At 48.6% G+C, this 13,448-nt stretch overlaps 5 protein-coding genes across 5 annotated transcripts; 2 read left to right on the top strand and 3 right to left on the bottom strand.

Moving 5' to 3' along the window:
* Nucleotides 1–27: 27 nt before the first annotated feature.
* Nucleotides 28–2,308, bottom strand: EYB26_004782 (uncharacterized protein; the record flags this gene model as incomplete). The annotated part of the gene is made up of 5 exons (XM_054264073.1): nucleotides 28–536; nucleotides 584–855; nucleotides 901–1,485; nucleotides 1,533–2,172; nucleotides 2,254–2,308. 5 exons carry the CDS (start codon nucleotides 2,306–2,308, stop codon nucleotides 28–30), a joined length of 2,061 nt encoding a protein of 686 aa, XP_054120048.1.
* Nucleotides 2,309–2,425: 117 nt separating this feature from the next.
* EYB26_004781 (uncharacterized protein) lies at nucleotides 2,426–2,948 on the top strand (the record flags this gene model as incomplete). The annotated part of the gene is made up of 4 exons (XM_054264072.1): nucleotides 2,426–2,493; nucleotides 2,568–2,626; nucleotides 2,698–2,762; nucleotides 2,877–2,948. The coding sequence occupies 4 exons, from the start codon at nucleotides 2,426–2,428 to the stop codon at nucleotides 2,946–2,948; spliced, it is 264 nt and encodes an 87-aa protein (XP_054120047.1).
* A 240-nt stretch (nucleotides 2,949–3,188) lies between these two features.
* On the top strand, nucleotides 3,189–4,216 carry EYB26_004780 (uncharacterized protein; the record flags this gene model as incomplete). The annotated part of the gene is made up of 2 exons (XM_054264071.1): nucleotides 3,189–3,802; nucleotides 3,949–4,216. The coding sequence occupies 2 exons, from the start codon at nucleotides 3,189–3,191 to the stop codon at nucleotides 4,214–4,216; spliced, it is 882 nt and encodes a 293-aa protein (XP_054120046.1).
* Nucleotides 4,217–4,652: 436 nt separating this feature from the next.
* Nucleotides 4,653–7,463, bottom strand: EYB26_004779 (uncharacterized protein; the record flags this gene model as incomplete). Its single annotated transcript, XM_054264070.1, has 2 exons — nucleotides 6,209–6,282; nucleotides 6,362–7,463. 2 exons carry the CDS (start codon nucleotides 7,461–7,463, stop codon nucleotides 6,209–6,211), a joined length of 1,176 nt encoding a protein of 391 aa, XP_054120045.1.
* A 2,110-nt stretch (nucleotides 7,464–9,573) lies between these two features.
* EYB26_004778 (uncharacterized protein) lies at nucleotides 9,574–11,224 on the bottom strand (the record flags this gene model as incomplete). The annotated part of the gene is made up of 2 exons (XM_054264069.1): nucleotides 9,574–10,893; nucleotides 10,982–11,224. The coding sequence occupies 2 exons, from the start codon at nucleotides 11,222–11,224 to the stop codon at nucleotides 9,574–9,576; spliced, it is 1,563 nt and encodes a 520-aa protein (XP_054120044.1).
* Nucleotides 11,225–13,448: the final 2,224 nt, after the last annotated feature.

Raw genomic sequence — 13,448 nt, 5'->3', positions numbered from 1 at the left:
CGAGCCCCTCTGACGAGAGGGGGGCCTTTAGACCTTCCTCTTCAACAACCCCCTGAAAAAATCAAAGCTGTTATTATCACTCTGCAACTGCCATACGCGCCCCGTCGGCCGGTCCTCCCAGCCCAATTCCTCCGCTAGAAGCAATCCAAAATCACGCGTTATACCCTTGATCCTAGCCCTGACGCCGCCTTGCTCTTCCAAGGTCACGATTTGATGCATATGCAGCCAGTCCTCGTAATACATGTCTTCGAATTGTTTATCGAATCCGGTGCGCAGGAAACGGATGTATAACTCTTCAAAGACTGTCAAAATGCGCGCAAGTAGTTTCTCAAGAATGATGGGACTCGATTTGATGGTTGCGGGGGATGCGAATTTTTCGACAATAGCATTTAAAGATGTTGTTGGTGCTGCGTTGGTTGCGTTTATGCCGATGCCAACGACGGAGACGTATTCTTCCGAGGAGTAGTGCGAGTTGACGAGGATGCCGCAGATTTTGGTATATTTTTGTTTGTCGGGTTCGGCGGGGTCCATGGCATCTTCTTGCATCAGTACAATTCATTAATAAATGAGGGAGGCTACTTACAAACGTCATTTGGCCATTTCATCTTGATTGGCAGCTGCTCGTATCCCTTGTCGTATGTTTTTATTCCCTTGACGACAGCCATAGCGGCAAGATATTGAATAAAGACTATAGGTGCCGATTGCATTTTTTCCATTGGATGCCGGACAACGGTCGAGAATATGAGCGCTCCAGCTGGTGATACCCAGACATTAGACCCACGGCCTCTTCCTGCCACTTGCACGGTGGCCGTCATTGTGAATCCGGCGGGTAGTCGCCGAAGAAGGCGTGTGTTTCTATAAAGTCAGCCAATATCATTTCCGAGAGGGGTTTGTGCATACTTTTCCAACATAGAGCTAGTACTTGTAACGACTTCACCGTATATGATAGACCGTCCAAAATCGACAACGGCCTCCTTTGACAACGACTGGTAGTGTCGAAGATTAGAATAGAATGCATGATGATTAAAATACGGGGTCTGTTTGGACGAAGGCAGCTCGTCATGTATCAGCAACCGTTTCACAATCGCGTTATAATCAATGATGCCGTCATTAGAAGTCGCCTTTTCTTCCGCCACTTCTTCCTCTAACGCATTCTTCAAATCATCCATCTTGTACGTCTTGTCGTGCGCTCTCTCGACTTGGAACGTGTCGACGTTGTCTTTGAGGATCTCTTTTCGCCCATCTTTGGTCATTATTTCTTCCAACGAAGACACAATAGCTTGAGTATACTCAGGCTCGACAGAGGATAGATGCAAGCAAGAGAGAGACGGTACCGTAGTAGTTTCCTGACTGACTTGCAGGCCAAGTTTAGTCAGACATGCTTTTACAAAGTCCGTTCTGGCGGTGTCGTCAGTGGCTAGTTGGTCAATGAGTTCTGCGTACTCGGGGCTGCCGGCGGATTTGTTGAGATTGACGGCGGCAAATCTACAAAGTCAGTTTGATATCAAGAATTGGATTAGACGTTAACGTACTCTGGATGAGGACCTGTAAGGACAGCCGCTCCATCACCAATTTTGCGATATATCACAGCCGCTGCGCCCTTGCCTGAGTCAACGGCAAGTTCTTCCGTATAACTAGCCAGAATCTCGACTCCTTCATCCGCATAAGTTTCAGCATCAACAAAAACGCCGCCGCCATTATAATAACTATGAAACGTCTCCGGCAACGTTCCATCGCTACTTAACGCAGATTTCGAGACCTTGACCTCCACCGCCCTCGCCCCAGCTTCACTCGAATAGACAAAGCCTTCAAATGCAGACCCCCGACATATCCCAGGGAAGAAGGCCAATTCCCTCTCCCCAATAACCTGCATCTTCTTATCGCCAACCTCAAACTCACACCTCCGACTCCCATAATAACCGCCAGCACAGAAACCGAGATATGCACCACCATTCTGCACAAATTGAGTGATTCTGCGGTTTCCAGCCCCGTTCAGAGATACGCAGTAACCCAGGTCTGCACCGCCGGGCATGACCAGCATGGCGCAGGTGGAGAGCCAGGGTTCTTTGATGAGCATGTCTGCTGTGATGGGGATTACGGCATAGTTGGGAGCAAGCAGGCGGCGCAGTGTGTAGAGGCAGTGCCGGACTGATTCTACCGTGCTTCCATGGTCTGTACCTACATATCAGTATTTATATATATATATATATATATATATTTCTTCTTTCTTTTACTGTCTTGAAAGGGGCGTACCGGAGTAGACGAGCACATTGAGTCTGCCCGAGCTAATGGTTCGTCCAGCAGACATTTTGTTTAGCGGGCGGACCAGACTCGCAGACAACTTTTTTTCCTCCCTTGCACCTAAAGCAACGAACGATTCAGCGATTCAGCTGATTCCGCAATTATTTTTTGGGAGTCAATTAAAATGTCAAACAACGAAAAATCCAAGTCTGAGCAGACCACAAGCCACGAAGAGGATGAACCCGATGACTGGTGAGTTGTATGACAGTTCAAGGGAAAAAAGAAATTGATGAGGTACCTGGTGATGTGATGACTCCGGACAGAAGGGCTGACCTGCTCTGTTCCGCCCGCAGGGACAAACGCATCTTCAGCACTGGATGCGCTGGTATGTATACGTCCCATCTACCTATTTATTTCGTATTTCTGGACTGAGGATAGAGCTGATTATTATTATAGCTGAGCAATTGAAAATGAATGACTGCTACTACGACACCAGGGATTGGAGGAGTTGTAAGAAGGAGGTGAGCCATACATTCCTTATGTTGCAATTGGATCTTGATTCTCTTTGCAAGAGCGACACACTTTTCATTAAATGGTTTCTATCGTTCTGTATATCCAGAAGCTAAGTCGTCTAGATGGAGGCGTTTCGCGAGTGCTGGAAACGACAGGGCAATGACGAGAGGACCGCGACGAAGGATGCTCAATAATTTTCTTCGATGAGCAATGTATTATTATTATTGTATTATTATCATGAATTCCGCTACTTCACTCTCCATATTTGAATAATAAAGAAGTTTGTTTTGAGATTGCGCCTTCGAAGAGTGACGTCGAATGGGATCCCGCATGTGATTGGCTGATAAGCTAGGTACGGTACTAGTTGTGCTATCTTTCTGTCTCACGCTTCTCTTGTCTCAGGGAGAACCGACAACGACAGAGCAAACACCGCCATGTCCTCCTCACTAACGATGCGGCGCTCATTCATAGCGCTCGAGGCTTTGGGTCTGCAGAGTGTACGACCTACACGGTCAATCCTGTACTCACGCCGTCTTCCGTCAATGTCAATGTCAATAGACAACTACTACTACACCTCTCGACGAGCTCAATCAACCTCAACACCAACTACACCTCCCAAGTTTACGCCTTCCTCTTCCACAAAAACCTCCACAACAACACCGACAACAGCAACAACAACAACATCTTCTACCCCCACCTCCTCCCCAACGACACCCAACATCGCCAAAACCGGCCTCTCCGACAAACCCCTCGACCTCTCACCATCAGGCTACGACCCTTCAAGCGAAAAAATAGACTGGACACGCTCCTTCCACGGGATAAGCACGACCCCATTCGCACCCGAAATCGTCTCCGTGCTCTTGGAAGAAGTCAACAACGAAGACGTCGAAATCAAACCCGACGGAATCGTTTATCTGCCAGAAATCAAATACAGAAGAATACTGAACAAAGCGTTTGGTCCGGGGGGGTGGGGTCTTGTGCCTAGGAGCGAGAGTATTGTTACACCCAAGACGGTGACGAGGGAGTATGCTTTGGTTTGTCATGGGCGGTTCGTCACTCCTTCTCCTTTCTCAGTTCCTCAGCTTCTTCCCTCTTAGAAAAAAAAAAAGAAAAGAAAAGAAAAGGAAAAAAAAAAAAAAAAAAGAAAAGGAAAAAAAAAAAAAGAATGTGTGCTAATGTGATGTGGATTATTAGACTGGTATCAGTAGCCCGCGGCGAACAGGATTACTTCAACCCCGACGGCATCCCTACCGCGACCGAAGGATGCAAATCCAACGCCTTGGTACGCTGTTGCAAAGACTTAGGCGTTGCCAGCGAATTGTGGGATCCGCGATGGGTTCGCAAGTTCAAGGCCCAATACGCCAAAGAAGTGTTTGTGGAGCATGTGGTTAATAAGAGGAAGAGTAAGATTTGGATTAGGAAGGATGAGGAGGTCGCTTATCCGTGGAAGGCTACCAAGTAACACATATCTGATGAGATTTGAGGTTGGGATGCGGACGGAGTGGAGTGTACGATAAAATATTTTTGTTTCGTTGGTTTTGGGTGGTGAGTGGTGGTGTATTTTCTCGTGAGAGATATACATCAATACAGGAATAGAAATTCTATAATTCGGATGGAAGAAAATGTAACATACAAGAATCGACTATTAACAAGTCATGTTGGATACAAGGAGTAAGCCACCAACATCAATTGATGTAACCAGAAACAAAGAAAAAATATTGACAGTTGTATAAACTGGGGTAGCGCGGGAAATATTTTGAGGTCTAATCAAATCAAATCCAGTTTGATATGCAGGGGAGAAAAAAAAAAAGAGAGACCGTTATAATCACCAAGCTGCGATGAGATGCTATGATGAAGATGCGAATGCGAAACGCCAAAAAGCTAAAAGCTAAATTTGTTTAATGTTCTTCTTCATCATCATCGACTCGCGGTGGTCGTGTACGTGGCGCTGTTTGCAAATGTTGTGCGAATGCATTACCTGCAGGCCCGGGTGGTGGAGATTGGTACTGTGGCGGCGCAGGTCGGTATTGACTGGGTGCAGCCGACGGAGCGGGAGAAGCAGGTGTGTTTCCATAAGTTCCTGCGAATGGATTATTTGTCTCGTATGGGGTCGCGCTGGTGGACGTGGGTTGAAGGGTTAGTGGCTGGGGTGTGGCGGAGTAGTAGCTTGGGATCTCGTAACGATCCGTTGGCGTTTGTTGAGCAGCGGGAATGGCGCCGGTGACTGCTGGAGGCATGAGCAAGGGTGATGGTTGATGGAGAGTTGGGACGTTGTTGTTGTTAGCCCTGCGACGACCCGATGGAGCTCGAAGGAGCGCTGCTTGTTCGTCGCCTGCCTCCTGGTTGGGACTGAGTTGTTGCTGCTCGTTGCTAATTCCAGAATTGCCTGCGCTGGGAATGCGGTACAATTGCGCCGATTCTTCAGGACGTGCCATATCGTAGCCAGCGGGACGGCTGTTGAGAGCGTCGGCAAAGGCAGCTTCGCTCATTTTCTTGACCGAGCCTCCACCGCGTTGTTGAAGGCCACCGGTAGATGTAACCGTATCAACTCCGGTCGAAGCACCTGCAGTCGGCGACAGACTCTGTTGGAATTCCTTCATAGCACTTTTAGGTACGAGACGAGCTTGCTCCTTCTTCTCAGCTGCCTTTTCACGGTATTCCTTGGCCTTTTCATCGGTAATGCTGACAGAGTACGATGGGTTTGCAGGATCGCCCAATGCAGCACCACCGCCACCAGGGCCGATGATAGGCACTTTCCTAATAGCCAAGACCAAAGCACACATGAACTTGGATCGACGCGCAGCGCGGACCGTTTCGTTGGACCAGTTGGATTTGTGGCGGATTTCGATACGAAGCTCGAGTTTGTCCATGTTTCCGACGCTGATCACTTCGATTTCGATATCGGGTTGGAAGTCGCGGCTGTTGTCTTTGTCGCGGACGAATTTCTCCATTTCCATTTTCAAGAGCTGAATATCAGCAAAGGTAGTGCCAAAGTCGACAAACAGAGAAATACGTTCGCGCATGGCTTTGGAGCGAGTAACGTTGTCGATCCATGAAGTGTTGAGCACATTGTTGGCGACCTGAGTGACTCGTTGCTCGGCCACGGTGCGGAAAGCAGTGTACAACAGAGAAATCTCCTCGACGAACAGTTCCTGGTTGTTGATTTCGACACGGTCACCAACGTCAAACGGATGCTTGACAAAGAGGAAAACGCATGATCCAAGAACTTCCTGGGCAGTAACCGAAAAGACGAAAGACAGAGACAGCAGAGATGTAGCACCAGCAGCAATGACGGTGGCCGCACCGGTCGTCACGAACGAAACAAAAACAAGAATCATGATAATCAAAGCCACGGTCAGCAGCAAACTGTCAAGAACGTGAATGGCCTGGTCGACGTCGTGCATGCTTCGAGCAATAGACTTGCGGACACGTCCGAACTCGGCAACGGTGAGAATCATTTCTTCCATGCTGACGTCGCCGTTTCCATCGCGATCGAGAATATGGAAGCATTCTCTGGCTTCTTCCTCGCTGTCCGCGCCCATGACCTCGACAATATCTTCTTCATACAAGGCATCTCGTCCCTCCACCACAAACGACATCCAGATACGCTTGGCCAAAGCTTCCGACGAATGGCGTTTGTCCAATGCTTGCGTAACAATTGAATGAGCAGATCCGGTATCAAAAATGTTCTTGCCAGTAATCTCTTGAGCAACATTACCAAACACAGCGGTGACCTTGTCGCCGACGCGGCCGACACCGCGTCCAACATTGCGAATCAAGCGTAGCGGAGCAACCGAATTTCCACGCTTGTGGCCTTTTTTCTTATCAGCGAGAATGGTGGCGGAGATAATTTCATCTTCTTCGGCAAACTCCTTGCAGTACTCCGGGAACATGGCGCGGGATGCGTCGTAGAGATGGCCGAGCAGTTCGACATTGTGCTTGGACTCTTTGATGCGAAGATCGTACTGCTTGCGGTGGTAGCTGACAGAAATTAACTGAATGAGAGCCTTTTCTGCCAAGAAAATCAGAGAACAAATAAGTAAAGCAAACAGAATCTGCTTGACAGTCGCCTCCCAGCTCTTTTCAGCAGTATCGTGGTTGGCCCGCTGCGTCGGATTCTGCGTCATGATAGGAATAAACGTGGCCAAAGAAACAAGAGCCCAGCCCACCAGGGACAGGGGAATTTCCAATGCCCTAATAATAAGTGCATACTTTTTCGTCCCGGGACTGACAAAGCCAGCAAAAAACTGAAAGAGGAATGGCAAGAAATGGGCCAAAATTTTGGAAACCCACAAACTGATCCAGACGACTTCAATCCAAGTGAAAAACCAAAGAATTCTCACGCCGCCAATGGCCGCGTTCGGAGCAGCCGTGGCACCGATAATAATAGGGATAGCAATCAAAAACGCCAATGGCGAGACATAGATGAAATAACGAGTGACGACTGAGAAATTCAAGACAGCAAAATAAAACCTGCCCATTGCGTTGAGGGCTCCATCGCTGTCCTCGGTTTGAATCGATTCCCCCGTGCCAGTCTTTTTCCGTCGACCGGGACCCGGTCGTTTCGCCGATTTTTCATCGTCTGATGAGCCGTTGGGATAGCTTGTCGGCGAGGCGAGGGTGTTGGTGTTTGTCTTGCGGGCACCGGTGCCGCGACTGGGGACGGTGGTTAGGGGGATATCGATGGTAACGTCGTTGGGGCTGGCCATGGTGTTGTCATCCGGGAGGGGATAAAATTTGTTTGCTGAAAAGCGTTTTTCGCCGATGCCAGGGCGCGACATTGGCCGAAGAATTGAAAAAGAAACGAGAGTGAAAAGAGAGCGAAAGAGTGATCTTCAAAAACGACGGTGGGGGGGGGGGGCCGAGGGTGTAGAGCAACGAGAGTAGCGACACAGTCGTCTCCTCGGTATAAATATATCGACCAAAGGCGAGCAGACCTGGGAACAGATCTACCAGGGAGCCGGCAGAAAGAAGAGAAAAAGAGAGACAGGAAAGTGGAGATAATGATGAGGGCCGTTGCCGATGGAAGCACAAATGAATGGTTGGCGATTCTTGGACGTGGGGATGATCAATGGGCTAATTGCTAGGCAAATGTGTGGAGTAACAGGTTAACAACGAGAGTTGTCGGTTCCATTGATCATTCCTCGATGCGACAAGATACAACAGCAACGAAGATAAAGAATGAATAATGAAGAAGAAGCTGATGATGATGATGATGACGATGAAGCTGAACTTGAAAAGGAAAAGAATTATTTGCTTGACAGGCGATGGTCAGTCAAAGTCCTTAATAAAAATAAATCTGTCTAAATTACACAATACTCTGTAATTGGTAAGGCTAAGGCCCAGAGCTGTCTACAGCGGGATGGCGTTTTTCTTCTTTCACGATTGGCTCCTGGCCCCATCTATGGGTTCTTACTGGCCATGCCATGTTTCAGGGCAGACGAGCCTCAATCCAATGAAAATGAAGCATATCAGGAACACAATCACCAAGTCGAATAGCGTGGCAAGTTTCCCAAGAACATTCTCCCCAAGTACGCTCTGTAATAACATGTTTTTTTTTTTTAACCATGAAGGGCGAAAGCATGTGGGCGTATGTCTGTGTCATCGACATGATGGACCGGTCATCTCTGCTCCATTGGGGATGACGAATCCCTGTAGAACGTCTGTCTAGGCAGGTGCTATGAAGACGATCGTCATCAACTATGGATCGTCCAATCAATGCACTCCGTATGTAGTATGCTCTAGTTATCATACCAGTCAAAAAAAAACAAATCAACTCCGTTCGGTCCTTCGTTCTAGCCTGGACTCTATCAGACTTCTACCGTAGTGAGACACGGATACAGTGGCTGTACGGAATACAATTATGAAACACGGAGGTCTACCAACCCAACCCTTTCCCTCTACGCAGTAGTTATGACACGAGAGACCATCAGCAGTAGAAAATGGCAAATGCTCTGGAGTAGTCTGTAGAGTAAAGTTATTCTTAGCCTGTCACCCAGTGTCATGTCTGCTACTGTGGGGTCCGTACATATGGAGTACAAATAAATGACTACTGATGACCCTAGCCCTATCCTAACAACAACGAAGCGTCACCCCCGAATCAGCCCTCATTTGCCTCAACTCACTTACAACTGTTTTCTGTTGTCCATTACTCCTGCAATCCCGGGGTTGGAGAGTACTAGTAAGATACAAAACTTTTGGGAATGAAGCAGGGCGTGTTTGCTGGAGGAGTTTCAGATGCGGTCGTGGGTGATGTCGCGGTTGGGTGGTGATTCAGAGGGGCTTGTTTTTGATTGGTGGCCTGCATCCCTCTCATGATATAAAGACAGCCCCTGGTCCGTCGAGGAGGATGCGGTAGGTTAACTACATTCATCTGGATAGTTTACTAATACGGTGTGAAAAAGAATATGGACCAAGTCTATCAATCATTGCATTCATTGTCCTATACACCCATATATCCCAATCAGCCAAACTACCGACCGTAAGACTGTGCAATGTACCGTACCCAGACAAAAAAAAAATTTCCAAATAAGCAGCATAAATCATAAAACATGCTGTATAAAAAACATGACATAATCCGTCCATGACCGATTGTACAATATCAGACCAAAATCCCAAACGCCATTCGATATTCATGCAGACCGAGGTGAAAACAATGGTGAGATTCGTGCTTTTGGGCGTTGCTTCTTTTCCCGGAGATCGTATATATTTCAGGGGAATGAGGAGGTGAGGTGAGGTGACAAGAGTGAGAGGTGTAGTATGTATATGTTGTAGGTGGAGTGTATATAAGGCGAGTATATTCAAGGATGTCAACATGTCTTACGAAGTCGGCGAATCAGATCCATGCTGTCTCGTCCGAATCCTGAATCGATCGCGTAACCGCATCGCCATATGTCGTCGGCGACCTTGTGTGTCTTCCGCCGAATCATCTCCGTTCCGTTGTCGTTGTTGTAGAGATTCGCGCAGCCGTCGCAGTGCCTCAATTCGTTCTTCGACAGGCGCATTGCGAGCGCGGCGGATATCTGATAGATAGCCTGCCAAGCCACGGGAGTGTCTATTACTATTCGTCTGGTTGGTGGACGACTCAACTGCGTCCACAGCTTCGCCCTCTTCGTGGGCCGCTTCGTCATCTTCGGCGGTCTCGGTGGATCCTCCGGGGTTGAGGTCGATACGACAGAGTGGACATGTACCCGAGACGTTGATCAACCATGGATCAATACAGTCGGGATGGAACTGGTGGTTGCATGGCAAAAGTCGGACGTCTTGGCCTTTGACAAAGTCGTCTGTGCAGATCGGGCAGTTGTTGTTTCCTACTTCCATGTCGCGAGTCGTTGCGACGGGGGTAGCAGCAGCGGCAGCGATAGGAGGAGTAGTAGAAGCAGTGACATCTGCATCCGGCTGAGGTTCTGCCGCCTCATGCGTTGGCGAAAGTTCAGGAGTAGCATCATGGCTTTCCCTTGTGTGAGTGGAAGACGCCATCTCCAAATCCCTCTTTGCCGCACCCACACCATCGTCCTTATTGTCGCCAAACTTGACGATCGGAATCGTCTCCAGCATCGCCCTCGCGATTCCCCTCGCTCGACTCTGTCGCGGCCGTCCCGTCACATTCCTCGGTCCATACCGCTCTGGATTTCGATGAGCCCGGATCGCGCCCGTAATAATAATCCCCAAAAACAACGCCGTAATAATACCCGTGATGGTATACAAAATAATCATCGCCACGGCCGTCGTTGACGTGGTTGACGACCCTCCCGACCCTGATGTCCCATTCCCAAACACCGGGGCGGAGTTACTCGTCGACATATCGGCGTTTATATCCGCTATTGTGGTGGTATTGATACTCGACAGATGACTCAAAAACAGCTGCGAGGCCGTCGAATTGACCACGGTAAAGACGTTGGTATAAGAGACGGTTGGGTCGTTGACGGTATAATTGCAATGGTCTGACTGTAGGCTATACAACACCACGGCGGCGGGACCCCCGTTGGACAATGAAACTACGTCTGAAACTGTGTCTGCGACATGGAGATAGCCCGTGTAGGCGGACGGGTCGCAACTTATCAATGCGATATTTTGCGAGGTGATTGAGGCGGTGTTGGAGGCAGTAGTTTGGTAGAGGCTGCCCTCGATGGAGAGGCGCTGTACCGGAAGTCAGCGGAAGATGCTGCTGCTTGTACGCATTGTATACGCGCGTATCATGACAATTAATTAATGAGTGGCAACGTACCTGAAAAGACGAGTAGTCTAGCGTTGCTAGGTAGGAAGTCAACGGAGCAAGATTGACTTCATTTATGGAAGAATCGGCGGCGGCGCTTAGGAAAAACCGTAGAGCACCGAATTGGCTGGTGAGGGCATTGGTGTCGTTTGTCGGGCTGGCGCTGACCCTGTTTGATGCAGCGACCGGCGATGATACAAACAGGAGGAGAGACAAAAGGAAAAGGTGGGGGCAGGATGGAACCATTGGAATCATTTCGGGGGGAGAGAGAAGGCGAAAGGCTGAGAGGGACAGCGCATTCACTCTCAGCTCAGTTGGTCTAAGTCATCAGAGGAGATGACCATCGATGACGAGACTGGCCGGGTTTTCGTTGTGCGGTGCGGTGCGGTGACAGTCTGTGGGGTAACGATCTGGAGACTGGAGTACGTATGTATGTGCACTTGAGTAGTAGGCAATTTGTTAGCTACTGGTAGTATTAATGGAGTCTTCCGGCGAGAATCGAAAAGAACGCAAAGCAAAGCGATGTGGGCAGTGTCGAGTCGAGTCCGCCGGCTGAAACGAGGAGGCGGCGACCGGACAGAGTATGTCGCGGACAGTCCCCGGATCGCGCGGTAACTCTCTTTCTTCTTGTTGGCTAATCCGGTTTCCTCATACGGATTAATCTACGGCCAGTAATTCAGTTACTACGTAGTGACTATCGGAGCACAACGATCTTAGATCAATAATAGTCTTGTTAGAAATTAACAAGTGTCACCGTAATCGATGCCAGATCTGGCGGTGCGGCGGTCTGATTGGTGCGATTCAGGCGGTGATATCCGCATGCGGAAAATCTAAGCCATACGGAGTAACTCTTCGATGTACTACGACTAAGACGTGGTAACCCGGTTTTCTTTTTTTTGTTTCCCCCATTCTTGCCCGTCGTCTTTGCTGAGTGCTCCTCGGTTGCTCAGTGTGCTAAGAGAATTAGCGCTGGGATACGTGCCTGGCTTGGTGGAGAGTATATAATAAATACTAGTATTTCCGTGGGACCCGGTCAGACTGATCTCCTGACCTTGAAGATCGTCCATGCATGCTGCTGGCATTGCGCTTCGGAGAGCCAATTAATTAATTGATTGCGATAATCCGCTGCCAGCGGAAGCATGCTCACGAATTACCACGTAGATTGTCGCTTGTTTCTGGATCAAACATTCAACACAACACAACAACAACAACACAACAACGACGACGACGCTTTGCAATTATTGTGGTTGTGTTGGCCCGAATACGTAGTACGTAGTTATTATGTAGACTAGTTAACTATAGTAACTATATATAGTATATGCCCAGCTCCGGCTGATCCGCCCGCCTAATCTAAAGGTGATTCCATCGTGATCGTGACTATCGGGCCTGGATCGCCCATTCGCAATGAGATAACGAGACATCATGGGTAAGATCAAGCACAAATGATAACCAAACGTCAGGTCATACGTTGGCATTGTCGAGTCATGAGGCCGGCCATCCCTAGGTAGGTCTAAATAACCTTGCTTTTGCGATAAGGCGACCATGGTACGCGTAGTATAGACGCATCCAGATGCTACCAGCATAAATAAGGATTACTATAGTTAGTTACTCGTTAGTCTACGTAGGTATTTAGGTGCTGCGACGAGGTACCTTGCCTTGGTAGATGGCTTACATACTAGCAGTACATACTACGTATTAACTCGCTAGTAATAGCCGATTGCAAAATGCCTCACGGTCTCGACTCGGACACGCGTTCACAAGAAAGAGATACCGTAGGTAGCGTAGCTTATAGCGGCACTCGGCATAATTTCTAGTTCTATGCCGAGACCGATCTACTTTACCCTGCCCTATGATGAAAATCATCTAACGATAGAGTTAGTGTAGACGATTGCATTGGATTCGTAAGCCTGGATGAAGATAGAGCACGCGCCTATAAACTCGAAGTATACTACAGAGTAGGTACGTACTCCGTCTATCTCCAAGCACCCCATACTTGGCTTGTGCATAACATACGGAGGAGAGGACCCCGGAAATACTTTCCAAGCTTCTCACCCGCATATATTGACGCCACTCCGACCACTAGATGCTTAGTACGGAGCACCATGTCTGGATTCATTTCAACGGAACTTCCTCCAGAGTAGAAGAAACGGATCAAATATCGTTTCCTTACGGGCGCTGGATCGTGAAACTTATTGGCACATTGCAATGGCACACAAGGCAAGTCAAAACGACGGCCTTCCAACCACACAGGCCCAAAGCAGTAAAACCAATACAAATAAGAAGGGTCTAGACACGAACAACTAATGCATGAGGCCTATTTAGGCTGTCGACTTAGCCCCAAAAGAGCATAGCGAGAGGATCCTAGCAGGGCAAGAGCACGGTCCGTATAAAATTGCATGTCTCAGGGCTTGTTCGCAACATTTCCAGGTAAAATACACAGGGCTCGCCCCGCACAGTCTTTCTGTTCAGAGGAAATGGC

Source organism: Talaromyces marneffei, chromosome 3 (genome assembly GCF_009556855.1).
Source record: "Talaromyces marneffei chromosome 3, complete sequence".
NCBI lineage: Eukaryota > Fungi > Ascomycota > Eurotiomycetes > Eurotiales > Trichocomaceae > Talaromyces > Talaromyces marneffei.
The sequence above is the reverse complement of the archived record's forward strand: the minus strand, read 5'-3'. Positions and strand labels throughout refer to the sequence as shown.